At 53.7% G+C, this 26,006-nt stretch overlaps 6 protein-coding genes across 6 annotated transcripts; 3 read left to right on the forward strand and 3 right to left on the reverse strand.

Annotated features, from left to right (window-relative positions):
• Positions 1-361: 361 nt before the first annotated feature.
• Positions 362-1,855, reverse strand: J4E93_003161 (uncharacterized protein; the record flags this gene model as incomplete). The annotated part of the gene is made up of 1 exon (XM_049341101.1): positions 362-1,855. One exon carries the CDS (start codon positions 1,853-1,855, stop codon positions 362-364), a length of 1,494 nt encoding a protein of 497 aa, XP_049201983.1.
• A 1,375-nt stretch (positions 1,856-3,230) lies between these two features.
• J4E93_003162 (uncharacterized protein) lies at positions 3,231-7,895 on the reverse strand (the record flags this gene model as incomplete). Its single annotated transcript, XM_049341102.1, has 1 exon — positions 3,231-7,895. One exon carries the CDS (start codon positions 7,893-7,895, stop codon positions 3,231-3,233), a length of 4,665 nt encoding a protein of 1,554 aa, XP_049201984.1.
• A 521-nt stretch (positions 7,896-8,416) lies between these two features.
• J4E93_003163 (uncharacterized protein) lies at positions 8,417-9,507 on the forward strand (the record flags this gene model as incomplete). Its single annotated transcript, XM_049341103.1, has 2 exons — positions 8,417-8,538; positions 8,595-9,507. 2 exons carry the CDS (start codon positions 8,417-8,419, stop codon positions 9,505-9,507), a joined length of 1,035 nt encoding a protein of 344 aa, XP_049201985.1.
• A 361-nt stretch (positions 9,508-9,868) lies between these two features.
• J4E93_003164 (uncharacterized protein) lies at positions 9,869-10,518 on the forward strand (the record flags this gene model as incomplete). The annotated part of the gene is made up of 2 exons (XM_049341104.1): positions 9,869-10,142; positions 10,202-10,518. The coding sequence occupies 2 exons, from the start codon at positions 9,869-9,871 to the stop codon at positions 10,516-10,518; spliced, it is 591 nt and encodes a 196-aa protein (XP_049201986.1).
• Positions 10,519-11,301: 783 nt separating this feature from the next.
• J4E93_003165 (uncharacterized protein) lies at positions 11,302-12,997 on the reverse strand (the record flags this gene model as incomplete). The annotated part of the gene is made up of 3 exons (XM_049341105.1): positions 11,302-12,653; positions 12,702-12,888; positions 12,965-12,997. The coding sequence occupies 3 exons, from the start codon at positions 12,995-12,997 to the stop codon at positions 11,302-11,304; spliced, it is 1,572 nt and encodes a 523-aa protein (XP_049201987.1).
• A 2,606-nt stretch (positions 12,998-15,603) lies between these two features.
• J4E93_003166 (uncharacterized protein) lies at positions 15,604-18,771 on the forward strand (the record flags this gene model as incomplete). The annotated part of the gene is made up of 8 exons (XM_049341106.1): positions 15,604-15,704; positions 15,758-15,892; positions 15,973-16,695; positions 16,745-16,998; positions 17,343-17,358; positions 17,410-17,437; positions 17,888-18,035; positions 18,314-18,771. The coding sequence occupies 8 exons, from the start codon at positions 15,604-15,606 to the stop codon at positions 18,769-18,771; spliced, it is 1,863 nt and encodes a 620-aa protein (XP_049201988.1).
• Between the last annotated feature and the right edge of the window lie 7,235 nt (positions 18,772-26,006).

Raw genomic sequence — 26,006 nt, forward strand, 5'->3', positions numbered from 1 at the left:
CTCGAATAGTCATATATCTAATGCAGCGATATATACAAAACCCATACCATGAAGAAGCGAACAGGTGACAATGCCAGAAGCCAGCACCCAAGAAAATAAGCAAACGATGCCTGAGTCCATCAGGACCCGCCCAAAACGCCATTTGGTGAAGGTCGTCAAAGTTCGTGTCTATCCAAAATGCGAGTATGCAATTTTCGCTTTGCGGAACAAAATCATCGCTGATAACAAAGGGAAGGAAAAAACAGGTGGAGAAATCGGCTATGCGATGCAATGCAATAAGATGCCAACGCTGAAGATGCGCGCGTGGAGAAGTGAAGTGTATGTGAGTGTCGTGTGGGTGGTGGTGGCGGTAGAGATGCGCTCAAAAGTCGACACTCCATCTAAACCTAGGATCCCTCTCTGGCGGTCCGAAGTTGCGATCAAATGGAACGTTGACGATGCCCTCTTCCTCTTCGTCCCAATCTCGCGATAGGCTAAAGCCACTGTCGGACATATCTCGTCGCGCTCTTGCTGCCATATCTTCTTCTGAAGGCGGTAGGCGAATCTTGGCTTCGACGAGTGGTGCGGAGACGAAGCGCGAGCTGAGAAGTGCGCGTGGGGATACAAGGTCTTGGAGGCAGTTTAGGGAGGATATATCGGACGAGTTGAGAGGTTCGCGATGTTTAGTGTAGTAAGGGATGGAATCGGGGGTCGACGTCGTGGTATAGCGGTGGTGGGCTGGACTGGGCTTTTCGGGAAGCGGGAGTGCGTTTTCGTCGCTGCCGTCCCTCCCTGAGTTGCTAGACAGAACAGTGGAGAGTGCGGGTCGGCTCTGACGGACGCGGATCACTTTGATGTCTGGAACGACTGCGGAACGAGGTGCGGAGTTGCCTCGGACGATCGTATCGCTGGAATCCCCAGATGAGTGCTGGGTGCTCACTGTCTCGGTTCGCGCCATAGCAAGGTCAACCTTAGTGTCTCGCCTCTGTCTTCGGCGCGAACTGCTCGTGGCAGAAGGCGGCCGAGCTTGTGGAGTCCTGCACCGTGATGGGTTGAAGTACGATCCGTTCGGCGACGCTGAGCGGGCGCCGGGTGTCTCGCCTCGTTCCAGCTTGTTCATCAAGTGCCTTGTGCTGACCTGGCGACCCAGGCTCAACTCGACGCGACTACTCGCGCCACTACCACTCCTACTCCTGTTTCTTGCTCGTTCTTTTCCAGCCATGACACTAGCTTTGGGTGGAGGTTGGAGCATCCATCGGTTGTCGAGGGGGTCGGGAGAGGGGAGACTGACGACAGGAGGATGCAGATCGTTGACGGGTGGTGCGCGCGGGGTGTAGTAGCTGCCGGATCTTGAAGTGCCTGGTCTCCGTATTTGATAGCCGGCGCCTCCGGTCGACGAGCCTGTCATGGTCTGCTCGAGGTTTATTGAGGGCTCGTCATGGCCCCATAGGTCCTCGTCTTCCCTCTGATAGCGCTTGTGGTTCCACGTCTCATCGTCGTCGAGGGTGTCGTCGCTGAGGCGCATGTCACCGGCTTGGTCGACATCGATGCTACTCCCGCCCTTACTCATAGCCGAACCCTGTGTTCCGCGAGTTGGCATGCCCCGTGTGCTGCCTGTAGTGCCCGTGTTGGTCCTCCGCGCCCTTCGTGGAGGTGGTCCTGGGCCCATGGCGATCTCCTCATGCCAGTATATATTGGTCCCAGTGGGTTCGGGGTGGTGGTAGGCGTCGGGCTGCTCGAGTTCCAGCTTCTCCCGCACTTTCCTCGCGGCCTTTGCTGCTTTCCGTCTCTTCCTGCCGTCCGAGTAGCCGGTGCAGGGGGCGCACGAGGCATAGTGGAAGACGGCACTCTGGACGCCTCTCATGAACCAGGCCATGGTGGCGGTGATATATATTAGCCAACCGGTAGCTTGCGAGAGGGTGAGGGCTTGGGAGATGGGGACGCGCGTTGTGGTGTTGGTCGGCGGAGAAGGTCGCAGGCGCGGGAGCACTCGGTCCTGGATGGAGTATGGAGAGTCATTGCCGCTCTCCGTCGTGGAGGCTTCCAAAGGGTGGTAGAGAAAGGGTCAATCGCTGTGGAGCGCCGACGTTTCGTCGCGGGTTTGGGTGAGCGCGGTCCACGGATCCGGTTTCCGGCCGGGGTGGAGAAGCAGTGACGATGCAGGATGGACACGTCTGGGCAGGTTGGCGGCCGGCTCTGGGATGAGGTCTCTTAGCATGCGCGAATTGCCATGCACGCAAGCGATTGCCCTGCGCCTTTATCGAAGCTGCTGATGACGAAGACTAATCCCCAGCTCGACGAGCCCGGTCAGTGATCGTCGTCCGACACGTCCAGTTCCGCCTTAGCGGAAACCCTCCCGATCGAGCGCGAAACGTTGACTTTGTTTCTAGCGCATCCGGGCAGCACATCAATCTCCATTAATAGCTCTACTACACACGCCATGAAACACTGCGAGTTGTCCTTTCCGCTCTGAGCTACACAGCGCAACGGCATACCGACACCTTTGCACCTTCCCTTCGAGGCCAGGCCAGGCCAACAAGCTGCATAACCGCGGCATAACTGCCCCGGCCGTGTAGCTGCAAAGCCCTGCCAACACATGCATAAACTAGCGGGGTTGAGGCTGCTATCCCACTTGGCGAGGCTGCGCGACTGGGGAACCCATTGGCCTTCTTCTGCCACCGTCACGACGTCTGCACCCTGAGACAGGTTGGACCCTTCACCACATGTAACCAGAATTCGTGTCACTTTTCTAAGGTTTGCTGCATCCATACTATCATATTTTAATAAGTAAGCAGTTGCTGAGGCAATGCATACTTCTACCTTGATAACATTCTCAAGCATGCAACACGCACCCCTGATGCTTGTCAAAATCACCTGAGGTCAGCATCGAGGAAAGTACGACTAGCAAAGGAAAAAGCAGATGGTATATTGCTCTAAAGGTGGCTTCGCTAACGCCATGTCATGTTATCATAACGCAGTCCCTCGCGCCCACACTCCAACCTGAAAGCTCAAGGGCCATCAGCCCGAGTTCGACAAAAAGAAGTACAGGGAATATGGTCAGAAAAGCGACCGCAATGCAAGCACGTATGGCTACGTACTGTACCCATGCCAGACCCGCCGTAGCAAAACTGTCCAGAAGCAGGGCGAACCTCACAGCTGCGGTATTAGTTAAGCTGAGCAAACTGCAGGTTCGTCAACATCGTGCCCCCATCTGGCACGCATCAGGGCGATTGAGCAGTCTTGACGACTACTCACTCTCTGATCTGCGCCTTCAATCCAGCATTCTCCCTCTTCAGTCTTGCATTCTCTTTTCGCAGGCGGGCCAGCTCCTCTTCACTCGTCTTCAACCGACGTTCCACCTCTTCGCTAGCCCTTCCCTTGCGAGCGCTGCTTGTCACCCTCTCCAGCTCTTCGTTGAATTTCGCATACAGTGCCTCGTTCTCCAAGTTTACGTCGCGATACAACTGATCCAGGTGCTTGCATCTAGCTTCCGATACTTGGAGTGAAGTTGTTACGTCGTTTGAGATTCCTGAAGTGCGTGCAGAGAGTGTTTCCAACGTGGCTCTGAGCTTCTCCAGAGCAGCAACGCGCGCTTCGGCCGTCCTTGCAGCAGTCCCATTCGTTATCAGGGACGGAGCCGAGCTCTGAGTGGTCAGACGCGGAGTGCTCCTAGCATTTAGCTCTTGACCGATGGCACTCAGTTCGTTTTGTAAAGCTTGCGAAGCTGTGTCGATATCGCGTTGCTGAGTTTGGAGCCGCTCGCGCAACTTTTGAGGGGATTGCATTCTCAGCTTCTTGGGAGGGCTCCCAGTCAAAGGAGTGCTGGCTTTGGTCGGAGATCGCGGAGTCGAGGGTGGTAGTTTGACGGCGTTGCCAGATCCGGTTCTTTCATGCAGACCAGCACTGGTAGTTGGTCGTAGATTCGGGATGGCTGAGCTGTTGGGGAGGTTCAAAGGGTTGGGGATGCCTGAAACAGTCTCGCTTCGCTTCTTCGTAGGACTGTTTGACTTAATGGTGACTTCATCATCGACGTCTGGCTTCATCGTGACCGACTTTCCCCTAATGTGTGCTGGACGCTCCAAGCCGACTGCAGGAGAGTTCTCTTTCCTGTCTGTCCTTTCCACCCGCAGCGGAGAACCTAGTCGGGTAGGGGTGGGTATCGAGGAAGTGTGTTTGTGTAAAGCCATTGTAGCCGCCGAAGGGGCGAGCGGAGACTCACTGATCTGGCGTGTCTCGTGGCGCAATGCAGGATCGGCCTTGCGAGGAGTCTGCGGGGACCACTCGGGTACATCGTCAGCATCCTGCAACGTCTTGAGATCGCTCAAAGAAGAGCGGCGCTTCTTGCGGGGAGGCCCAGTAGTGGGAGGTACCTCTCCAATTGTCCCAAGATTGCCCACGAACGACCGACCATTAGCGTTCGAGTTCGAGTTTGAATTGGCGTTCTCAAATGTAAAGGCGCCGAGAACGGTCGGACGGTCGCGAGAGGACGGTCGCTTCGGCGATAGGCGAGCAGCAGCGTCTATTGAGTTGGAGCGACCAAGGTGCCCGGGACCAGCCTTTCCCATGCTGGGCGACTGAAGGTCTGTCCCATGGCTGTTCTTGCTCAATGAGCGCCAGAGTGAGCCTACCTTGGACTCATTCTCTGACTTGCTGTTCTCGCGTGTCAAGGTACCAAAGCCAAAACGTCTCCGCAGTGAGGTGTTGGAGTTGAGCGAGCCGGCAGCTGCGTAGCGACTCTTTGAGTCCATAGAGCCATGGTTTGGAGTACTGAATCCAGGTGTCTCGGCGGGGAACAGGGCGTCGATATCTTGCACCAAGCGGTCCATAAGGGAGATGAAGTCGTTTGCGTTACCGGCAGGCACCAACATCTCGGCAAACGCTGCTGTGAGAATGCCTCGATCGCCATCGTTGCTGGTGCCATCAAGCAGTTCGGCTAGCAGATTGATGACGGCGCGGAACGCTCGTTGGTTTGGAGGAGCAAACTGGTCGAAAGTGTATTTGAAGAACTCCTCGAACTCATCAGGTGGCATGCTATCTGATCGCATCTGTAATGAGACCAATGTGGCATGCGACAGCACCGGACCCATTCGTTCTTTCCAAGCGACACTCAAAAATTTCTCAAACACTGCGAAAAGTACATCCACAGATGATTGGCCAGCGAGTTCAAGATTGGCAGGGTTCTCCAAAAGCGTGTTGTAGAGTTCGTTGACAACAAGTTCATCGGCGACAGCTCTCGCCCTGACAGAGCGTCCGACAATGTTCCCTTTGCGCGCGTGCAGTGCCAGAGTCAGATTTGCTAAAGTGTCTTCGAGCTTTGAGAAGGGATCGCTTGGGCCGTTGAAGGTGGCGCTTTTCGTGGTGCTGGAAGAGGTAGGGCGCGACATCTCCCCGTCATGGCTGTACGTACGATTCGGCCCAAGTTGAACTGGAGGTGCCATGCGTGGTACCTCTCCCATGGTATGCGCATTGCGTTGGAGTCTACGAGAGCCTCCTCCTTCGCGGCCAATACTACTCACACTGCCACCAAAGAAACTAGACAGCATCTTCACTGGAGAGTGTGGACGGCTCTTACTACCCGTTTGTGGTTCTGCCTCGTACATCTCCAGAGCGAGTGACTTGAGTATCTGTTGGTTTCGCGTCAGATACGCCTCAGCCAGTGTGTGGTTCTTAACGCTGTTCCGCAGTTGGAAATAGTTGGCGAGGCGCTTCGTGAGAACAGGTCGGAACTCTTGGTCTGTTAATTTGTCGCGTGCTGTGTATCCATGGGCCCCGTTTGACTCCAGCAGATAGAGACCATCGCCAAGTATGGTGATGGTAACAGTAAGCTCGACGCCGCTGTCGCCGACCTGAATAGGCTTGGTGAACTTTGACCCTTCGACAAGAATCTGCACTCTCGCAGGCTCGCGTCGACCTTCCACCTGCTGGCCAGCTGCCTCTTCAGCTATAGATGAAAAGAAACTGAGATCGCCTGGCAAGTTTCTAACATCCCATTTGCCGCTCTCTCGCTCCGCCTCCGGAAATCTGCCTTCGACACGAGCTTTGGTGAGCTCCTCGGTAACCTTGTGGCCTTTACCCTCATAGGAGCCTTGCAGGTAGAACATGCGAATGCCAAGCTTCTGGCGTTCTCGACTTCTCGGTCGTCCAGGTTGGCTGGCGAGCGGTACTGGGGATATCATTTGGAGTATAGATCCTTCTGAGTGCTCACTCAGGAAGACGTCATTGAGGCTCAGGTGCTGATGAAACATGAGCTCCGTAGTTCCATCATACGATTCGGCGAATTTAGGGTTGTCGAGCTCGGCGAGCAAGCCACGCGCATTGATCGAACCATCCTCTGACTTTTGAAGAAGCACCAAGAAGTCCGTGAAGAGTACCATGATACCGGACACCGTAGCAGGTCCAGATAACTCCCCGTGATATGGTGGGGACAGCTCTACGCAATCAATGGCTGAGATCATTCGTCCTTTAGGGTTGAATCCCGAAGGCCATGAACTCACCATTTTGCGCAAGCGATCGAACACTCTGATCTGCTGCGCCGTGGGGCCTTCTCTTGTGCAGATATCGGAGATCATATCCCTCGCCTTAAGGAAGATCTTGATGGCAGGATGCCTGAGGGGCAGTTGCTTAATGATGTTGTCGATGTACAGGTTGTATCGTGGCAGGCGCTGGACAGGCTCGATGAGCAAAGATGTGAGTCGCTGCTCGCCCGTTTCGTAGACTCGTTTGGAGAAACTGGAGGCTGTGTCTTTTGTGAAATGCTTCAGCAGCTGTGAGAAGTCGCCGTGGGCCGCCATGTAGTCGGTATAGCAATCTGCAAACTGTGGAAGCCACTCGACAAGAGCCCTGGCGACGGCGGCCGCTCCAGTGACATCTGGTGCGTCCTTCTGTCCACGCAGAGGCGCGATGTAGACATCGTCTGTTGCTGTCTCAATGTCCTCAATCGCTCCATTCTCCGACTCTTCCAGAATTATGCGTATAGCGTCTAGGAACTGCGAATTGACCTCTAGAATCTTGTCCAGACTGGGAGGGAACAGGCCTCGCAGGGCTTGTTCGGTAGGGCTGGAGCTGGAGCTCGACTTCTGCTTGGCCTTCTCACGGAACTCGACCGCTACTGTGTGTACCAGCTCGTCCAGTTTGCTGACATAGTTCTCTTCCGTGTCCAACAGCTCACACATCTCCCGGCGGAGAGTCTCTTTTTGTTTCCTCGAGAAAGATTGTGATCGGTTGAGGGCGGTCGGTTTGGAGGGTGCGCGGCGGAGTTTGGAGGTGGGGAGGAAGGCGCCGTCTCCGAACAGCCTTACGACGGGCGCGTACTGTCCGTATCGCTTTTCGATGAGGTCTTCTTCGAGGTCTTCGAACTGGCCGGACTCGCGCGATTCCAGCTTCGTGACACTTCCCTGCGGGAGGACGACATCCAGATCTATCCAGGAAAGCGTCTGCTCGCCCAACGCATGGCGCACATCTATTATGACATCTGCGGCGTTCTCGACCTTGATCATCCTGGCAGCGACAATGGCGGCGTGCGCCTCGGAGAACAGGCTGGGGGCCATGGGCAGGTTGTTGGAGGAATCATACCGCCTCTCCCAAGCGCTCTTGATCTCCGGCGGCAGCTCGATGAAGTACTTGTACAGGCTGAAGGCGAGACCGCGACATATCTCGTCGCCCTGCTCCTCGCGCGGCAGACATGTGACGGCATTGTAGTATGTGGCTGTGGGCGAGATAATCAGGCGGGCGAAGTTTTGGAAACCGGCCGGGGTGAAGACATGGGCCTGGATGCGCGAATGTGTCGCCTGTGTGGAAGTGGCCGTCGGACCGTAGAAGATAAGCACGGGGGAATTGGAGAGCAGCTCGTCGGTGGTGTAGAACAGCGACAGGTCCTCAGCGGACAGGGCCGCGGGCTCGGGGTTGATGACGACCATGGTGCCAATTGCGCGGAAACGAGTGACGGCGACGGCGGGCAGCAGTCAGACAGTGAATGAGCAATTAGGACGGTGGGTGCATGGCAGGCGGTGTTGTTGTCGTCCGAGTCGGTGGTGCTAGGAAGCCATTGGGGTAGAGAAGGGACAGTGGAGGCGCGTCCCGGGACTAAACAACAACAAATCCCATGGATCTTGTTGAAGCCCGAACCAAGAAAGCGGTCATGCGGCTGCGACCAAGCGCGGGTGGGAAGCTGCAGCGCGAATAACCAAGTGCCACAGGTGCGACACGCCCGAGCATGGGGTTCCCAGCAAGCGGCCGCAGTGACAAGTATTTTTGGCCTGCAAATGATGCCCTTGCAGCGTATCGTCCGATCCGTCTCTCTGCTAGCTGCACATCGCCGCACCCCGCAGTGTCCACAAACAAAAAAGCACCGTCGTCATAGCAGCTGCCGCGATGAGGTACAACAGACTTTGAGACTGTCAGCAGCGTAAATTGGACGTTGTGTGTGTTGAGTCAAGACATGGCCACGCAGCAAGATGAAGGCGGTGTGCCCTTCTCCATTGCACACCAGCAGCAGCACTTCCGCCTGCTCGAGCTGCCCCCCGAGATTGTTGAGCTGATAGACGCGCCGAACCCGCCGCTGTAGGTGCGCTGACCTGTCGTTTCCATGCGGATACCCTTCTCATCATACGCGCTAGGCTCTCCATCAAGTCCCAAGTCCAGTCTGCCGCGTCTGGCACGTCCAACGCGAAGCCTGCATATGCAGTACTCTGTACGCCGAACAAGACCTTCCAGCTGCGCCAGGTCCAAACCTCCAACTCGCTCTACATAGCCCAGCCCGCGCTCGAAGCCCATGGCAACGACATACCCACCCCTGCCACGCGCGCCATTGCGCTGTGCACCGCGACGCTCGAAGCCCATGCATCCACCGCGTCTGCCGTCGCCCTGCTGAGGGAGGCACTGCCGGTATACGACATTGTTGCAGGGGACGTCGACGCGACCAGTAATGGCAGGAGCAAGGCGAGCATGTTCGGCGATGTGCCCTTGTCAGATGGGGAATGCCAGGTTGGATGGGACGAGCTGATGGCATTCGAGGTGGATGGAGGATCATACCAACCCTCGCCCAATGCCCTCTCGCAAGTATGGAGGTCCATCAATGCCGCTGCACTGGCCGAGGGCATCAAACTACAAGCGCAGTTCTTGACCAACGACATCACCAAAGCCGCAGCGGAGGAAGGGCATCCGCCAGGCCTTGTAGAGGCCATACTGGCATACCTATCCACAGAAGACAACGACAAGAACGGCCCATGGTCGTGCCTGGATAGGGAAAAGACTGTCGCATTTACTGGCAGGACATTGCTAGAAGCCAAACGCGGCGCAGACTTCCTCATCGCCGACTTCACCGACACGTGGGAGGACCGTCTGCCCGAAGTATGGCGCAAAGACGCACAACTCAGTGCCATCGAAGGCATCTACGACTTCCCATCCGATACCACAATAAGGGCGAAGAGCAAGGCCGCCGCAACTACAAGCGCAGACAGCTCAGTGGCAGCCATGAAGCCATCAGCGCGCAAGTGGCACGAGAAGTTTGCCAAAACGAGAAAGAAGTAAGCATACCTAGGTAGTCGCGTTGGTGATAGCGCAGTCACGTGGTCCGGCGCGTTATCAACGCGTCTTACCGGGGTCGGGAAGTGCAACTGCCGGCCGCTTGCTAATGCAAATTTCACAAGCCGCGAGTGGTGGCTAATCGCTTCCTCAGCATGCAAGGCTGTGCCACGCAAAACACAGATACCCCAAACTACATCTTTACTTCGTCTTCGAGTGACATTGTTGTTTTCCTCTCCAGCGTATGAAGCGTGTTCAATCTATCGCATCCATTCTCAGAGCCCCACCTCGACTTGCTTTGACATCATCTGCAAGGCAATATTCTACAGTCAGCCCCAGACTGCAACAATCTATCCGCACCGCAAACATGGCGACAATCTCAGGAGATGACGGTCCTACTGCACCAGCCCCTCCTGTAGTCAATGACCCAAGCTCCACCCCTGCGACCAATGAGGAAAAGCCTTTACCCAAACTCTCCGCATCCGAGTTTCGTCAGTATAACAGAATGGCGGAGCACATGAACTATTTCCACGACAACTTCAGGGCGACGTGGAAAGTTCTCTATGGCGCGTGTGAGGCTCAAAAGAGACCCAAGAACATGTCCATCCGCCAATTTATTAGCATGGGCCAGCAATTCTGCCGTTAGTTTTGACCCATCACCCAGCCAGCAGATAACATTCATCTAACCATCCTCATACAGACCACCTCACAGTGCACCACACAATAGAAGAGCAGCACATCTTCCCCGTCTTGGCCAAGAAGATGCCCGCCTTCAAGAAGGAACTCGAGCTTCTCACCCAGCACAAGCAGATCCACAAGGGTCTCGATAAGCTGGAAAAGTACCTTGAAGAGTGTGAGGGCGGGGAGCGAGAGCTGCGATTGGGCGAGTTGAAGGAGATTTTCGATTCGTTTGGCGAGGTTCTATGGCAGCATCTCGATGATGAGGTCAAGCAGTTGGAAGCCGAGAATATGAGGAAGTATTGGAGTTTGGATGAGATGAGACGGATTCCTATGTAAGTTTCCAGGTTGGATTGCGATGAGCGGAGAGAGAGCGAAGGCGAAGGCAAAGGGCGTTCAAGTGATGACGGTATGTTGGATACCTGCAATCTTACAACACTTTTCTTAATGACCTTACCAACCGCCACTTCGCGATGCACTAACATCCCGAATAACCCTTCAAGCTCCTGCGTCCTTAGGCCTCCAGACCCCAAAACGAAACATCAAACGATGCAAAAGACGTTCAACAACCCACAAAACGATCCACATATCCAGTCTAACACACTAGCGCCGCCCCTAGTTCACGCCTCGAAACGGGTGACAGCAGACCAAACGTTCCCTGAGGCAACCTCATGTTCGTTTCGCACTATTGATTTGTTTTGGATTGGGGATTCAGGTACAGGGACCGGGTTGCTGGGAGGGGAGCCGTCACACTAAAATTACTTGTGAGTCTGGGTCAGGGTCCACCGCGTGAGATGTTGCTGTTGATGTAAGAATGAAGAGACGATGTGTGGCGATGAGTCTGTGGGCAAAAAGATCTTGATGCATCGTGAGTGATATGGTGGACAGGAACTGTTCATAGATCGAAAAATGAATACAATGGCTGCTATGGTACAAGTCGTGTAAAAAAAAGGAATAGCCACAAAGCTTGTATAAACTCCCACTATGTACGAAAAAGCAGATGGGTATGATGAACACCAGAAAGAGCTTTTGCCGCCCAGCAGTGTATTAGTACCCTTCCCATCCCCATAAACGCCTTCGCTGTAAAACAACACTGCATCAAACCGCTGCAAGTCCGCACGCTCATTTCGGAAGCTGCAAGCCAATCATACTCCTCTTCTTCAGACTGAGGAAGCGTCTCGGGCTGCGGAATTCCCAGTCAATTCTCGGTGTCCAGCCGCCCTCTCCAACGACGTCGGGTATACTAGGCGCACCGCTATCGCTTCGTTGGTGGTATGCTGGTTCAGGTGCCTCCGGCCCATCTCCTCCTGTCGTACGGCTGAAGACGCTCCTCGTCGGGCTCTTGCTCATGCTGAAATTCGACTCAACCGGGCTAGGGAGTTGCTGCCATGGTCCACCCAGTCTTCGGACGATTCTTGCTTCCTCGCTCTCTCGCCATCGTTGTTTTTGTTCCGCGGTCGCAAAGGTAGCTAGTGTGCTGGTGGACTTGCTGATGAAGGAGGATAGGCGCTGGGAGATGACGGAACTGCGCGCTGATCTATCTGCCGTCTTTGGTACTGCCAGGGAACTACGGGCTGAGTTCCTGTGCAAGTCCATGTCTGGTGGCGCCAAGGAGCTGCGTGAAGAGTTTCCGAGGTCTATCTCTATAATTCTGGGAGCAGGGAGCTCCTCGACCTTCTCGTTGTCTAGCTCTTTTTCTTCGTCTTCGCTGAAAGATCTGGTCGACTTGTTGTCATCTTGTACGCTGTCCGAGGAAGTAGGTCGCGAGTCTTGCATCTCCACGTCGCCCATTCGTGATCTAGCGTAGCTACCAGGCCCCTTTGCGCCATTGGGGATGTGCCAGCGGAGGTCTACGCGAAGTATGGCGTACATGAGTACCGTCTGGATCTCCACGAGGAAGTTGAAAATGTAGAACGGTGCCTTGCCGAGATAGCCTGGTAGAGGTTGTGATCTCGGGACTGGTGTCTGGAAAGCAACACCACAGCGATACCATGCGCCAATAGAGAGGAGTGTGGTGCTAATCATCAGGACTATGACTTTTGTACGAAGACGGCCCATACCGAAATGATCGAGCGGCGAATAGGGAATGAGAAGCGTGAGCATCGTCATCGGCAAAGGTAGTGTAGCGACGATGGCGAGGAAGGTTGCGCCGTATTGCTGAAAGCCGCGGTCGGTAGCTCGAGTTCCTGCGTTGAGGGTGTAAAAGCTCTGAACTGTAGCTGTAATGACAGCGATAAGTGTCAAGCCGATCAACGCGTAGAGAGCTTTGAACACGATGCCAAACGCAGGATGCCAACCCACCGACGGATGTGTCGATCTTACCAGGCGCATCGCAAAAACGAGATTGATGACGAATAGGATAAGGACACCTGCTGAGATAAAGATCTGTGCAGCAATCGCAAGTGGAATGTTGGTTGGATTAGAGACCGATGCGAGTCGTAATATTGATGTTAATATGCGCTCCATGCAAAAGACTTTGGAACAGTTAGCCTCCAGTCGCTCCAGAACGTAGCTATACATACGGAAGATGAAGAGGTTTGGTAAGAACTTGTGACCTCGTGCTCTGTTCTTTTGGAATATTTTCATGTGTACTGCTGCCCCGATCATGAAGAACACCATGAAGACCGTTTGGGCAGGAATATCGATGCGCTTCACTGGAGCTCCACCCAGAGGCCATGCCATTGGAGCATACGGTGGTCCTTGTGATGCCTTTTCAACGTCAGTGACTTTGTCTCTCTCCAAGTTCCAGGCCCATCAGATAAGCCTGTGGGTGGGGTGCACTTACCACAGAAGGTGGCATGCCGCTTTGTGATGCCATGATATTGCTAATTGAGTTTATTCGACTTTTCGGACCTGATTTGCGCCGGCGACAGGCGATGCGTTGGAAATGAGAGTCGAGACTAGTCAATAGTCGGAGTACCAGGACGTCGAAGCAATACGGGGAGCTTCGCGCAGCGAGGCGCAGGCCCACCATATATGTTGCGCCGCACCATTTCAGTCATCACTCCACTTGTGTCAACACGCCTGCAGAACACTTGTGCTATGTTTTGTCCATGCGTCCAAACAGTAGTGTGGTGTTTGATTTTAGTGTCTGAATCGCGAAACCGAGACACCGATCGCTATTTCGGGACTGCCGCTAGAACAACGTCAGGAACCAATGCCACGTTTTAACCACGGCAGCCCTGTACACTACATGCCAATGATCGACGACCAAAATCCGAAGTGCCAAAATCATCCAAATCACACAGACGTCGGTAGCTGGCTTACATGCTCGAATAAGGCGACATCACACCTCAACTGCAAAACAGCCCAACCACACCAATGTTGCGACGCATCAAACGGCTTGCGATGTAGAATGTAGTTCATTATCCTGTCCAACTCTTACACAGATATTTCCCGAGACTGCGAACGTATGCCGTGCACCATAGTCCGCATTCCATAAACATCGCCACTACTACGGAACCGAGGCGTTCCAAGAAGCCCCACGAGTACCCGGACTGTATGCTATAGCTGACACTGTGTACAGTGGTCTATCCCAGATAGTTACCCAGCTCGCGATTTGAAATCTTTGCAGGTTCGAAGGCCTGGCATCTGTCATCGAATGCTGTTAGACATACAAGAGTTCAGTCTACCGAATACCCGGGAGGTATTCGACGTCCCAGTACATATCGCTCTATTCGCCCCAGCTCATTTATGATTTCCAGGCTCACCCGCAGTCTTAATTTGCGTGATCTGAATCATCAACGTCGTCAATAAGGACTGGTAATCTTGCCGTCACTCTCCGTCTCGTGACCGTCCAGGTGTGTTGAGCATCAAAACCGGCTGATCTTGGCGCAACATGTGGGTACTCGATTGAGCTGGTAATAACCAGTCTCAGCAGTACAATCGTTTTCATCATCTTCTTCGTGAGCTTTCTGGAATAGCGTCTCATGGCCCACTCCAGGGACGTGTCTAATATCTGTGCCAGCTTGTAGAACATCCCGGCATCTCGTCAATGTCAGTTGTCTGAGTCCTACGTGGGTTTGGGCGTTTTCAAGTCCTGACGGAGCATTCCCACCAACGATCATTGATGTTTTGTCCACGACTAAAGCATTTGCGGTAGTCGTAGCCCCACCCGCGGATAAAGGTGGTGACCCAGCTTGTAGAAGTAGCTCGCGCTTGATACCGAGCTTCTGTCTCTTGGTCGGATTGGCGATCCTTTGGCGGTTGACACTTTTCTTGGGAACGAGCTTTAGTTCGGAACCAACAAACCCGTCAAAACCATGTCGAAGGTCCGGGCGATATCGCGGCATGTTAATAGAAAGTTGTGTGGGTCTCTCGAGAGGCTCTGTGCGCACTCCCATTGGTTCTGTCCTGGGACGATCGACAGAGTCTGGCGGTTGTGTTGTCTTCGGTATCAGCCCACTCTTCGTGATGACGACGCTGCCTGGAGTCTGCATGCAGGTCAGCAGTGCCATCGTTGACTGTTGTTGACATACGGAGATGTGCAAAGTATTCGCAAGGTGCATTTGACTATCCTCGATAGGGTCCACGACCGCAATGGGAACAGCGACGTCGAGAGCAACATCCTAAAGCCAACAGCGTTAGCTGGCCGTAAACTACCTACAACGAAATCCATGGAAGCTCCTTACACCCGGTAGCGGCAGTCCATCCAGTGTGGTAGTCCGCAGCAAAGCGAGCTCATGTACTGGTAGACGCCGTTTCCGAGTGCTCGAAAGCCCGTTGTGAAGTCCTTGTCTGCTGCCGCTAGTAGAGGCTAGACGCAGGTCTGGTGGTGGTGAACGTGGGATGTCGTATACAGATGGCGCATTCGTGAGACCATCCAAGACAGATCGATCTTCTTCGGTGTTGGTATCTAGCGGCTTGTCGGTAGTTGCAGCTTCCTGACACAAGTCGGTTGTGATGACTTCTGCCTCCGCAGATGATTTTGAGGGCAAGATTGCTGGCTCCCTGCCCGGTTCCCTGACTGACACGTCGCGATGCAATTCGGAGAACGGCGCAGCGGATTCTAACACGTCCAGATCTTGGATAGGCGGTCTGAAACGTGAAGGACGGTCTGGCATCCCTCCCACACATGAAAGAAAGGCGCTCAGCCGCAGACGATTGCCGACGAAATTAGTATCGTGCGCCATGTTGCATGAGACGGCGGTTCACATGTGAGTTAGTACGAGCGAAGGAAGATTTGATCAAAGTCGCATGTCATGCATACGAAAGCTTCGGAGCACGCTGTATGTTGCAGCGAAGTCTAAGGTCGCGGTCGCGGAGACAGATCGTGGCTGCCAAGAGGGACCTGGGCATGACGACGCAGGTCCATGCGCGCGCGGATGCATCCGCAGAATACGCGCTAAGTCGCGAATCTTCTCAATGTTGCGAAGACTGAAGGAAGTGGCAGAGGGCAATCGCACGCTATCATAAGAACCCACCATGTCGATACCGTCCACACCGAGATGGCCTGCAGACGAGACGGGCGTACCAGATATAGCCGGCGACGAGTGCTTCGGAGACCTGGTGGACAAACTGTGCCAGTCAGTCGATGCATGTGAATGCGCAATTGTCCAGTAGCCTAACCCGAGAGTAGGTTCTTTGAGCATAAGATCAAGCTGCCACATACCTTCGAAGATTTGCGTCGATCGCAGGAGGGCCGGGCAGTCCAGCCTCTCATCGCATACCTGTCTACCCAAGTCGACCACCCTGCCCTTGTATCCGCTCTACTGTACGTCGAGGCAACCCACGTCGCTTTCATTGACATCAGATGGTTGCATGCATGAGTGGGGAGCGCTGACCATCTTGAAGGGCCCTGAAGGGACATTTCTCTGCCTTGGAGGAAACCAGCGACGAGCCTGGTGTGAACGAAGCGCGAGGCTATGCATGCGAATTCGTGGCCTGGCAATTCTTGACGAACCTGAAAGAAGCGGACATCATCGAGTCTCTGCTAGTAGAACTCCCGCCTGCAACGACGCCGACCACCTCCAACCCAGCGAACGGTTACCACTCGGGCGAGAACGAACGCGACACCACACATGCAGACGAGCGGTCGCCTTTGCTTCCCGTAGCCAACACCGATTACTTTGGCCACGGCGAATCTCCCAGATCTCGCTTCGGATCGCTGATGTCACAATGCGAGAATCTCAGTGCATTGGAGCTTGCGACTGTATCTGGTGCGAAGAAGTTCCTGTCGCAGAGACCAGTCCAGAAGATTATAAACGGCTTGTGGAAAGGCGACATCGTGTTCTGGGAGACCCTCAGTCTGCACTCAGAGAAGAAGCCCAAAAAGTACAACCGAAAGCAGGCTGATCCCTTCTCCCGGCTACGCGTTCCCTTGTACTTGAAGATTTTCGAGACACTCTTTTTTGCGGCATTCTTAGGGCTGTACTACGCAGTTCTAGTACAGCGAAACAATGCCAGAGTGACCATTCCCGAGATACTGCTCTACGTGTGGATTGCCAGCTTCGCATACGATGAATTTTCGGATTGGTTGGACGCGGGGCAAAGCTCGTTCTATGCCTCGGACTTTTGGTAGGCATACGTTTCTCATCGCCGTGTTGATGGAGGCTAACATCTTTAGGTGGACCTGGGACATCAGTATCGTCGTCGTGGGCTTTGTCTTCTGCATTATGAGGATTGTTGGACTAACTACAGCCAACGCTACCACCATCGATCTTGCGTATGACGTACTCGGACTGGAGGCTCTCTTCCTCGTGCCGCGTATCTTCTCTCTCTTGAGTCTCAATCGGTATTTCGGCACCCTGATTCCGTGTCTGAAAGAAATGACCAAGGACTTCATCAAGTTCCTATCACTGGTAGTCATCCTGTACTTGGGTAAGGCGTCCGACGCTTTAGTAGCTGCAGCCAATGCTCACCGATGTAAAGGGTTTCTAACTACTTTCGTACTGCTGGCTAGAGATAGTAGATTCAATGCGAAGCAGATGGCAAGTTGTCTATCGGGGTCACCGACGTGCCAACTGCTGACTCGTGCAATGTAGAGTTGGATCCTGATCAAGGTCTTCTTTGGGTAACGGAGAACACCACGCCACTGTCGCTGTACTAGCTAATGCCTTCTCAGCTCTAGCTATCTAGGTTTCGGTGAGTCAAGCCTCAGGCGACAGCCAAGCGAAGGTATACACCGATTCTCGTCCACCAGTACTGACGACAGCTGCCTACAGATGTCGCCGAAGAGATGTATGCTCTCCTCCGATCAACAGTGCCAATGGCTTGCTAATGCCTGCATAGCTCGCCGTTCTTCGGACCTCCCGTAATGGTACGAGTCTGACTATTTGGAATGCATCGCATCGCGGCCTGCTGATCACACACTAGCTTGTTTTCGTCACTTTGACAAACATCTTGTTGATTACAAGTCTCATATCGCTTTTGAGCAACTCTTTGAGTAAGGTAATGGGCTTTTCCATTGGTTCTCCAGCTTTGCAACCTCAAATCGCATGCATGTCTATGCATGCCAAGCGCAAAACAACGGTTAACGCCCGACTGGACCGCCTCGTCTCCATTCGCAGTCTCCCCAGAGTGCATTCGCATTGGGGCTAGCACTTGAGTTCTTCCGGTTGGTCTTGCGGGGGTGTGATACAGCCCCATTGGGACTGCAACAGGAGATTTCTCGCAGGCACCGACTGCCCCAACCCCCATGAACAACCGGCTATAGCTTATCATCTCTGGTTATATTACTTTCCAAAGGATCGATATTGACGGTGAACAGGTCCTTGATCATGCGCGAGATGAATATTTGTTCATGTACGTTGGCATGATTCAAGGCAACTTTCTTCAGGCACTGACGATGCAGCTATTCCGTATACGTGCTCGAAGCATCAAGCTCGAATCGATTGACATACTTTCTGCCTCCACTGGTACGTATGTTGTTCAGTGCTATTATTATGGGGAGGTTAAAAGCGGGCATTAAGCGCCGGGTCGTTCAACGCCCAATCGACACAGCCTCGATGACCATCGTGGAAGACGCGCTCAGAACCAACCAGTCAAAGCTTCGTGGCCGGCTCGTGAAGGCAGCATCGTCGGCGGATGCTCTGCCGTTGTCACGTCACTGACAAGCCTTGTTCTGGCGCTCAGGCTTTCTCGACTCAAGGCCGCTGTGAATCCCTGCGAACCCACAACGCAGTGGTATCCACAGCCGTCCTCAACTTTGCAAGGCTGACCGGCTTCCAGAACCTCATTCCGCTAGTCATTCGACCGTTGCGGCTCGTCATCCCCTCCGAGCGACTCAGGAGCGTCCGGATCGTCTTGCTCAAGGCCACGCATCTACCTCTTGTGTTTGCAATCTGGGCTTACGAGCAGCTGACCGGTACCCGTAATCTCGATGTGAAAGTGACATCTTTCAGCGGACCGCAGGCACCAACCCCACCAAAGAAGGCCCTTCGGTTGCCGGTCAACTCTCCACGCCTATTGATGGCGGAAGCACCAAACTCATTTGCGAGGAAGCCCCAGAAGGCCCAGGCACGAGCAGGGTCTACAGAAACCGATGCTCCATTGAAGACACTAGTCCTTAAGCTTTCAACGCAAGTTGAAGAACTTACTGCGATGGTGTCGCAGCTCCAGCAGCAGCGCGAAGCGAGCACATCGGTCGCTTGATGGCCGGCGCTTGCAGCCGCGGAAATATAAGTACATGTTGCTAAGGATGAGCACTGCAAATCCGGTTAAAATTCAAGTTGATCTTATCTGTCTATCCCAAGAGCTACTCAAACAAGCGTGTATGGAATTGAGGTGTTGGTGTCTCACTTTGGTAACGGCATTGGGGTCGCACATGAAAGAACGACTAACGTCAGATACAGGCGGGACATCCTTTGCCAGACTGGCCAGTTTCATGGGATGCGCATCGAGCAAGGGTACAACCGCCCTCTACTCTTGCGCCTCAAAGTCCGGTCGGCGCAAGGATGCCTGTGTTCGGCCCGCTAAGGCCTAGCTACCCGGCTGTCTGGTTCACTTGCACACACCCCGGTCTCGAGCTGCATCCATCGCCCCCCTGCCACTCTTTCATAGCCCCATGAAGCTAACAGGCGCCTGCCGCGTAGGAGGCTCGAGCTTTCTGTTCATGCTGCCCTGTCTAGCATAATTTCAGAATCTGCCTAACACTCAAAAGCCCACTGTTTAACGCAGGCTCCGAGAACGCACTGGCGTAGTATACAAATCAATTCCATCTTGGAGTTAGTCACGCATTGCATCGTACAGATATAACTCGTCCCGGAACGCCCTGCAGTTGGCATCCTCATCCAGCTTCTACCACATCATTTCTATCTTTGCCTGCTTTCATTCCTCGCCAACCTGCTTGACCTCAAAGACTTGTGGACTACATTCATCCCTTTGAGTTCCTTTCATCATGTACTCGTACGCGGACCAGCCCACGCCACCTTTCAACTCGCCTTACCAACAACACACGTCGCAGGCAGGCTCCCTAGTTGAGTCACCCTATCCTTCACCAGGACAACAGGAGCCGCGGCCCAGCTACACACATGGTCTTGGCTTATATGAAGTCCACCCTTCGTTGCCGAACACTCTTCCTCCACCGTCTCCCCCACACTCGGAAGGCTGGGTTGGCGCTCAGTATCCCAACGGCACCTCGGCAGAGGCCACTGCAGATCCCTATCTGTCAGGAGCTTTCGATCACCCAGTCCCTCATTCGCCAGTACCGTGGAGTTCCGCCCAGGACTCACCTCCTACATCTCCAGGCGTGTACAGTCAACGCGCGATGTCTGCTGCCTATTCGCACGATGGCTCAGAGCCTGAGTCTTACTCTAGTATCAAACTAGAGGGTCCTGCATGGAACCCAGCAGCTCGCATCCAGTATGGCACAGAAATGCCAGTTACTATGGGTGGTCCGTCCTTATCAGGGCATCCGCCACTCACAGTAGCTCCCGATCGGCTCAGTACACACATGTACTCCTACGAGAGTGCGTATCGATCACCGGTTGTGGCTGCTTACGATTCGGGATCGATGTACAACTACAGCAACCGTAACCCCGTACAGGCATCGCCAGTAAACGGTAATGCCAATGCACGAGTTCGGACTACACGAGCTCCTCGAACTGCTGTCGCAAAACGAGCTCGCAATCGACGACACACTGATCCCGCTACTGCCGCCTATCACTGTTCTATCTGCGTCGAGAGGGGCTTTGCCAGGAAATACAACCTCAACCAGCACATGCTTATACACGCGGAGAAGCGAAAGAAGCCGCATGTCTGCCCCCACCCTCAGTGCGACAAGGAATTTGTGCGCAAGACAGATCTGAATCGCCACGACCAGAGTGTGCACACAGATATCAGACCTTGGAAGTGTGCCAGGTGCCCTGCAACCTTTCCTCGTAAAGACACGCTTGCCAGGTTAGTAGTAACACGATCATGTGTTCGTTGCAGCTTGCTAACAACTTCTCAGACACGAGGAAGATGGATGCAGTCGCCGCACCCAAGTGCATGCCAACGACGCCGCGTTCACGCGTTCGAAACTCTGATCGATGCACCAACACTTGATGCATGCAGCACGAGAGAACACGTCGGAAGCAGTTTGTTCAGTTGGAAGATTCTACTACGGGTCGTAGCAAACTGTATCGTGTCTAGTTTCAAGGTTTTCTTTACATTGCGTGGGTGGAAATTTGCAACAATGGCGTTTTGGTGCACTCCAAAGAATGTGATAGCAATAGATAAACTGTAGCTACGTGGTCAGACTGCCCTGCTTCATCGCATAACGGCCCCCTCTTGTTTACTAGGCGAATATGATCACGCTCGTTCACACTGAACCATGAAACCTCTGCAATGTAGAAAACTCAAATCATGACCAGCTCGTCTTGCATGCTACCCTAGCAGTCTAGGGAGGCTGGAAGGACGCCACCTAGATCGATCCGACGAGACTGGCTGCAATAAGCCGGCACCGTCCACAACGTCTTTCTGTGCGACCCACCTTAGGCGGGGATACGCCGGGGACCACTACCGCAAGCCACGAAGCGCGGCCCTTGTCAGGTCAAGTTTACATGGATGTGGGCTGTTTGTGAAGTTGCAGGTGTGGTGCATATTAAGCGCCCTCGATGTGAGCAAATTCATGCAGGCCGCATCTGACTGGCCAACGATACGCTGGGGAGGTGGCACGGTGGAATAGCTTGCGGACGGACCCACGATGCTACTAATTAGACGCAGCATGGTCTTTCGCGGGCTATATTACCTGTGAATTCAGTCGGAATCTAGTCTGGGGCAGCTATAGCAACAAGGTCAGTGGACTGATGTTGCTCATGCTAAGCTGGAGCGTTTCCACCACATCACGCACCACTGCCGACCCACATCGCAAATCAATCCCGGAACTTGTCTCTGCTCCTTGTCCGTGTACTCCAGAGGCTAGTCGCGTAGCGTTGTGATGGGCGCTTAATGTTTGGCCGTGTGGCCTTGTCTTATCTGGCTCGAGCCACGTCGGCTCGTTGGTTGCAGCCCTTGAACGCGCTAGTCCCCACACGTCACGGCCGCCAAGCTCTGTCCCACCATGATCCTCCAACGACCTCCCCAATCTGGTCGTTCTCGTTTCGACGCGTCTCTTTTCGCTTACCCTTCAACCCAGACCCGTCGCAATAACGGCGACCTTTGCTGCCTAACCCGGGATTCTGGGTCTGAGCCAGCCAGCAGCTGCACGTTGTTTTGGCCCCTAACATCCTTCCCCTCCTCCGCACTGATACAGGCCATGCGATCAGCGTCTTGCTCGTCACGACGAACTGTGCATGACGACATCAAATCAAAGAGGAAAGGATTGTGCGACAGACGTTCTGCCCTAGGCGCCACTCAGGTGACGCTCGTCCCATGCGAGTGACAGCCCTCATATGTGACGGGACGGGACCTTCACACCCCATTATGGCTAGCCATCATCGCTCGGCCTCCATGCTCCATGCCGCGGAATCAAGGAACAAGTCACCTGTGCCGGGCCGGACAGGACCATCTCGACTGAGACATTCTGCTGCAATGCACATCAGTCGGGTCGCAGTTTGGGCCATTGCAACATCGGCATATCTTTGCAATCACCTCCACACAGACTATACAGTCTGCATGTACAGTATTGCTGGGGATTGACGGTATACCTATACGAGCATCGCTCCATCTTCCATTGGTCAACTCATCAACCCAGTAACATCATGAGAAAGGCTAAGCCTGTTTCCGCCCGGTCCAACAGCGGGTTGTCACTGACGAGCACCAGCCTGTTGTACGACGGCATCGAGTTTCGCCCACTGCAGTGCTCGAATATGCGTAGCTCACACTGCAACGAGAAATCTATCGCTTGAACTCGATAATATACGACCAACTGTGCCGCGCACCCGCCGTGTTCCTGCAGTGAGCTGACCGGAAGATCCACGTGTAATCTAAGCAGTCAGCAATCTACCATGCGACCAGCCGCACCAATCTTACGGGAAGGAAGGTGCATCGGTTGGCAAGTCTGTACAACTAAAGCGAGACCCAATATGCGTGGTTTGCATGGGTCAAACGGATAAGGTCACGGGGACCAAGTTCTCGAAACAATTCTAGGAAGGAGCGTTTCATGACCGAGCACTGACCGACCCATATAGCTCATTGGACGTTCCGTCGTGACAACGCTAGAAGTCTTCGCAGTATATGGGTAAGAGGTGAACGTGGTTTGACATTGCCGCTCATGACACACATTACCTGCTAGGCTGGCTGACAATAACGTCGGTGCAATCCCGCAGGCCTCGTGGCAAGAAAAGATTCTGCCTCCGTCGAAGAAACTCCAGCGACGTCAAAATCCATAGTCGTCTATGTCCCTGCTTATTGCGACACCACACAAAGACAGCCGAATGTTGCTTGTGCAATCTTACGTTCCAAATCTTGGTACAGGTTACTGGAAAACCACACACATGGCACTGGATACACACAGAACGCAACACCACGCGGTTGCCATGCACACACATGTCCTGGCGCCATGTTGTGCGAATCGCGTGCCCCAAAGCGCTAGACGGCGCTTCTAGGTTCCAAGTCGATCGGTAAGGCGTTAAAAAACCTGGAGTTGCCGCGATGCTTCCGCTGCCCGCGCGAGCCGCAAAACCCCTGCTAGCAATTTCTGGTGCCGCGTCCACAGTCCGCGATAGACGCCGGCTCGCTAGAAGTGTGTGCAGTGCAGCTAAAAACAACGTCGAATGATGGGTGCTTCCACCCCCACATGTGCGCTTGCTATGAAAGCATGACATAATTTGACAAGGAGAAAATGAACCCGGATATATTTGCCTTGTGGCTTTACTCCTACTTTTACTTTGCTTTACTGCCCTCTCGTCATTTGGAAAGTGCATGAGGTCACAGCTGATTAGGCCCCCCTTCCAAGACGCTCTTCAGCAAATTCTGTTCTCGCGTCGAGCAGGGGTATAGCGCTAACGGCTTCAATCGATCCGCCGGCTGCAGTGGAGCAGGCCCAGGGCTTATGACAGTCTCCACCCACATACAGCACCAGCCTGACTCTTGCAGTGGCCCTGAGTGCCGAAGCTACACAGTACCCTGCAGAACCAGTGGAGCTATCAATGGGGAATCTGTTCTCACCTTGGAAGCATGGTATTTTGCATAGGTAAGAAAATTTAGACTGCATTCTTCGGTATTAACACGTCCCCTTAATACAGGTCCACTTTGAACATAGGTAAACCACTCCCAGACCCGCACGATCTTTTTCATTAGCTCGGCGTACTGTCTTCATGCTCGGGAACTGAAACGGAGAATTATACCACATATTTCCGGTATCCACTAGAAGCTCATCAGGGTTCTTTCAAGTCCATTTACCAACCGTACGAATTTCCCAAGACGGTTTACTACGTTCGGGTACGGTATGCTTCTTCCCCGGCCAATGGCATCATAGAACGCACGGACAGCGTACCAGATCAAGATGCAAGCCGAACTTTGGAACTATATGACACTAATGTTATGCAAAACCCACACCAAATACCAGGAGATAGGTACGCTTGTGATCCTACTGTAACTCTGGTGACTTGGCAGATAGCCATCCACGATCGAAGAGGAAGGCGGCGAGCTACATACTGTTCGTAGTTAGTCCGCATATCTTGGGCGCGTGAAACACAAACTGCGCAATGGCGGATAGAAAGTCTCAATGTGAGGCTGAACGCTTTTCTGATGCTTACATGCCAATTGTTAAACACAGTAAGAGCATCGAGATATGTGCAGTCTAAGTTTAACTTGGTCCGACGCGAAGCAGTGTTCGAAAGGTCCTATCACTCCAAGCGCTTGGTTCAAGAATACCATCACCCTCACGATGCCGGACTAAATCCTCTAGGCATGTCCGCGAATAATGTTGGCGGCATCTCCGTTCATCTTCACAATCAGCCTCGCCGGGTTCGGGGTCCATCTTCAAACAGTTAGGACGCTTGGCATACCTACGGCCTTTCCCTTGCTTCGGCACTGTGGCAGGATGCCGTCCAATATTGTAGCCCCGTGTCTTGCGACGAATGCAGAATCAACCTTGTCGTTGAGCCTCAAAAGTCAAACAACAATGATGAGAGATGCATATCGTCCGCGTCCCCCGGCCCCCTTTCTGCAATCTTACAACGGTGAGGCACAGCCAGATCGGTGCGGCAACTGGAAACTCCCGCAAGCGTTTGCTGTCCACAAACGGCCGATTCTCCGAGATCGTCGACTTAGTGGGCGCGAAGATGTGCCGCCCGATCATCGTAAACGATGAACGCAAACCGAGCGCAGAAAAGAACCCTCCGCGGGGGATAAGCCTGGATCTCCTCATCTCGCTTGCGGGGAAGCACAACCCTGACTTCCTGCCTGAAAATCGTACTCCATGTCGGTAATCGTATAATCTTCTTCCAATCATCAAGAAGGCCTAGTAGGGATTCTATCCAATACAAGACAAGATGAAAAGTGGCAAAGCTAGTCCACTTTTGATCAACGTCTCCACAACATGGATTTTGGGCCACTCAGGAGGCTGAAGTTTGCCAAGTCAGTGTCTTACTGGCAGACGATTACACGTTTGCCGACATGGAGTACGAGCATCGAAAACACAAATGACCAGACGGCGATGTCGAGCTTTGATGCTCGCAAGCTGCATTGCAGATGACAGCACATCCAGCAGACTGGTAGCGATCTCTCGGCGCTCACACACGCTGTCACACCAATCGATACCAAAGTCCGACCAACGACGCCGGTACGCGCATGTCCACGACTCCCGGCAGGATGCCTCTTGCAGGACAAATTTTACCGAGCTATACAAAGCGTTCCTTGTGGATAAAAAATGCAGCGAAACGAAGCCGAGAGGTACGGAGACCAACACGAAAACCCTGCAGGCCAACAATCCAACTCAGGCAACAGTAGATATGCGACAGCGGTCACACCCGGATCGACTCCGTCTTTGCAATTTCAGATATGGCATCTTCCATTCCCCATCCTGCATATGCCCGTTGCCACAACGTGTGATGAACTGTGCCTTCTCGTGGCCATTGATTACGCGCCAGCCGCCCGCCGATCGGCATCACACCAGTGTTATCAGCAACCGCCCTGCATTTAGCCCTATTTCGGCCGGCGGGATGAGACAAAAAGATGGATATTTGCATAAATCGAGCGGGATGGGTAGCCGCACATTGGCCTGTCTAGGCAGGAGACATGCGAAACAGGTAAGTGACAAGTCGATTATACCTGCTAACATTGGTCTCGAATGGCGGTAAATTTACCTTCTCAACGGTTCAGCCGTTCACGCTTAGACGCCGCGACCTGCGACGGCCCACGGCAGACAGGCCTCAGCAAGAAGGATGCCGGCATCCGAACTTTCCATGTCTGTAGGCTGTCTGCTCCCGTGGTCGACTGTCACTGTGACCGGTCCATGTGGA

The sequence above is a fragment of the Alternaria ventricosa genome (genome assembly GCF_023758065.1).
Source record: "Alternaria ventricosa strain BMP 2768 chromosome Unknown scaffold_4, whole genome shotgun sequence".
Taxonomy (NCBI): domain Eukaryota; kingdom Fungi; phylum Ascomycota; class Dothideomycetes; order Pleosporales; family Pleosporaceae; genus Alternaria; species Alternaria ventricosa.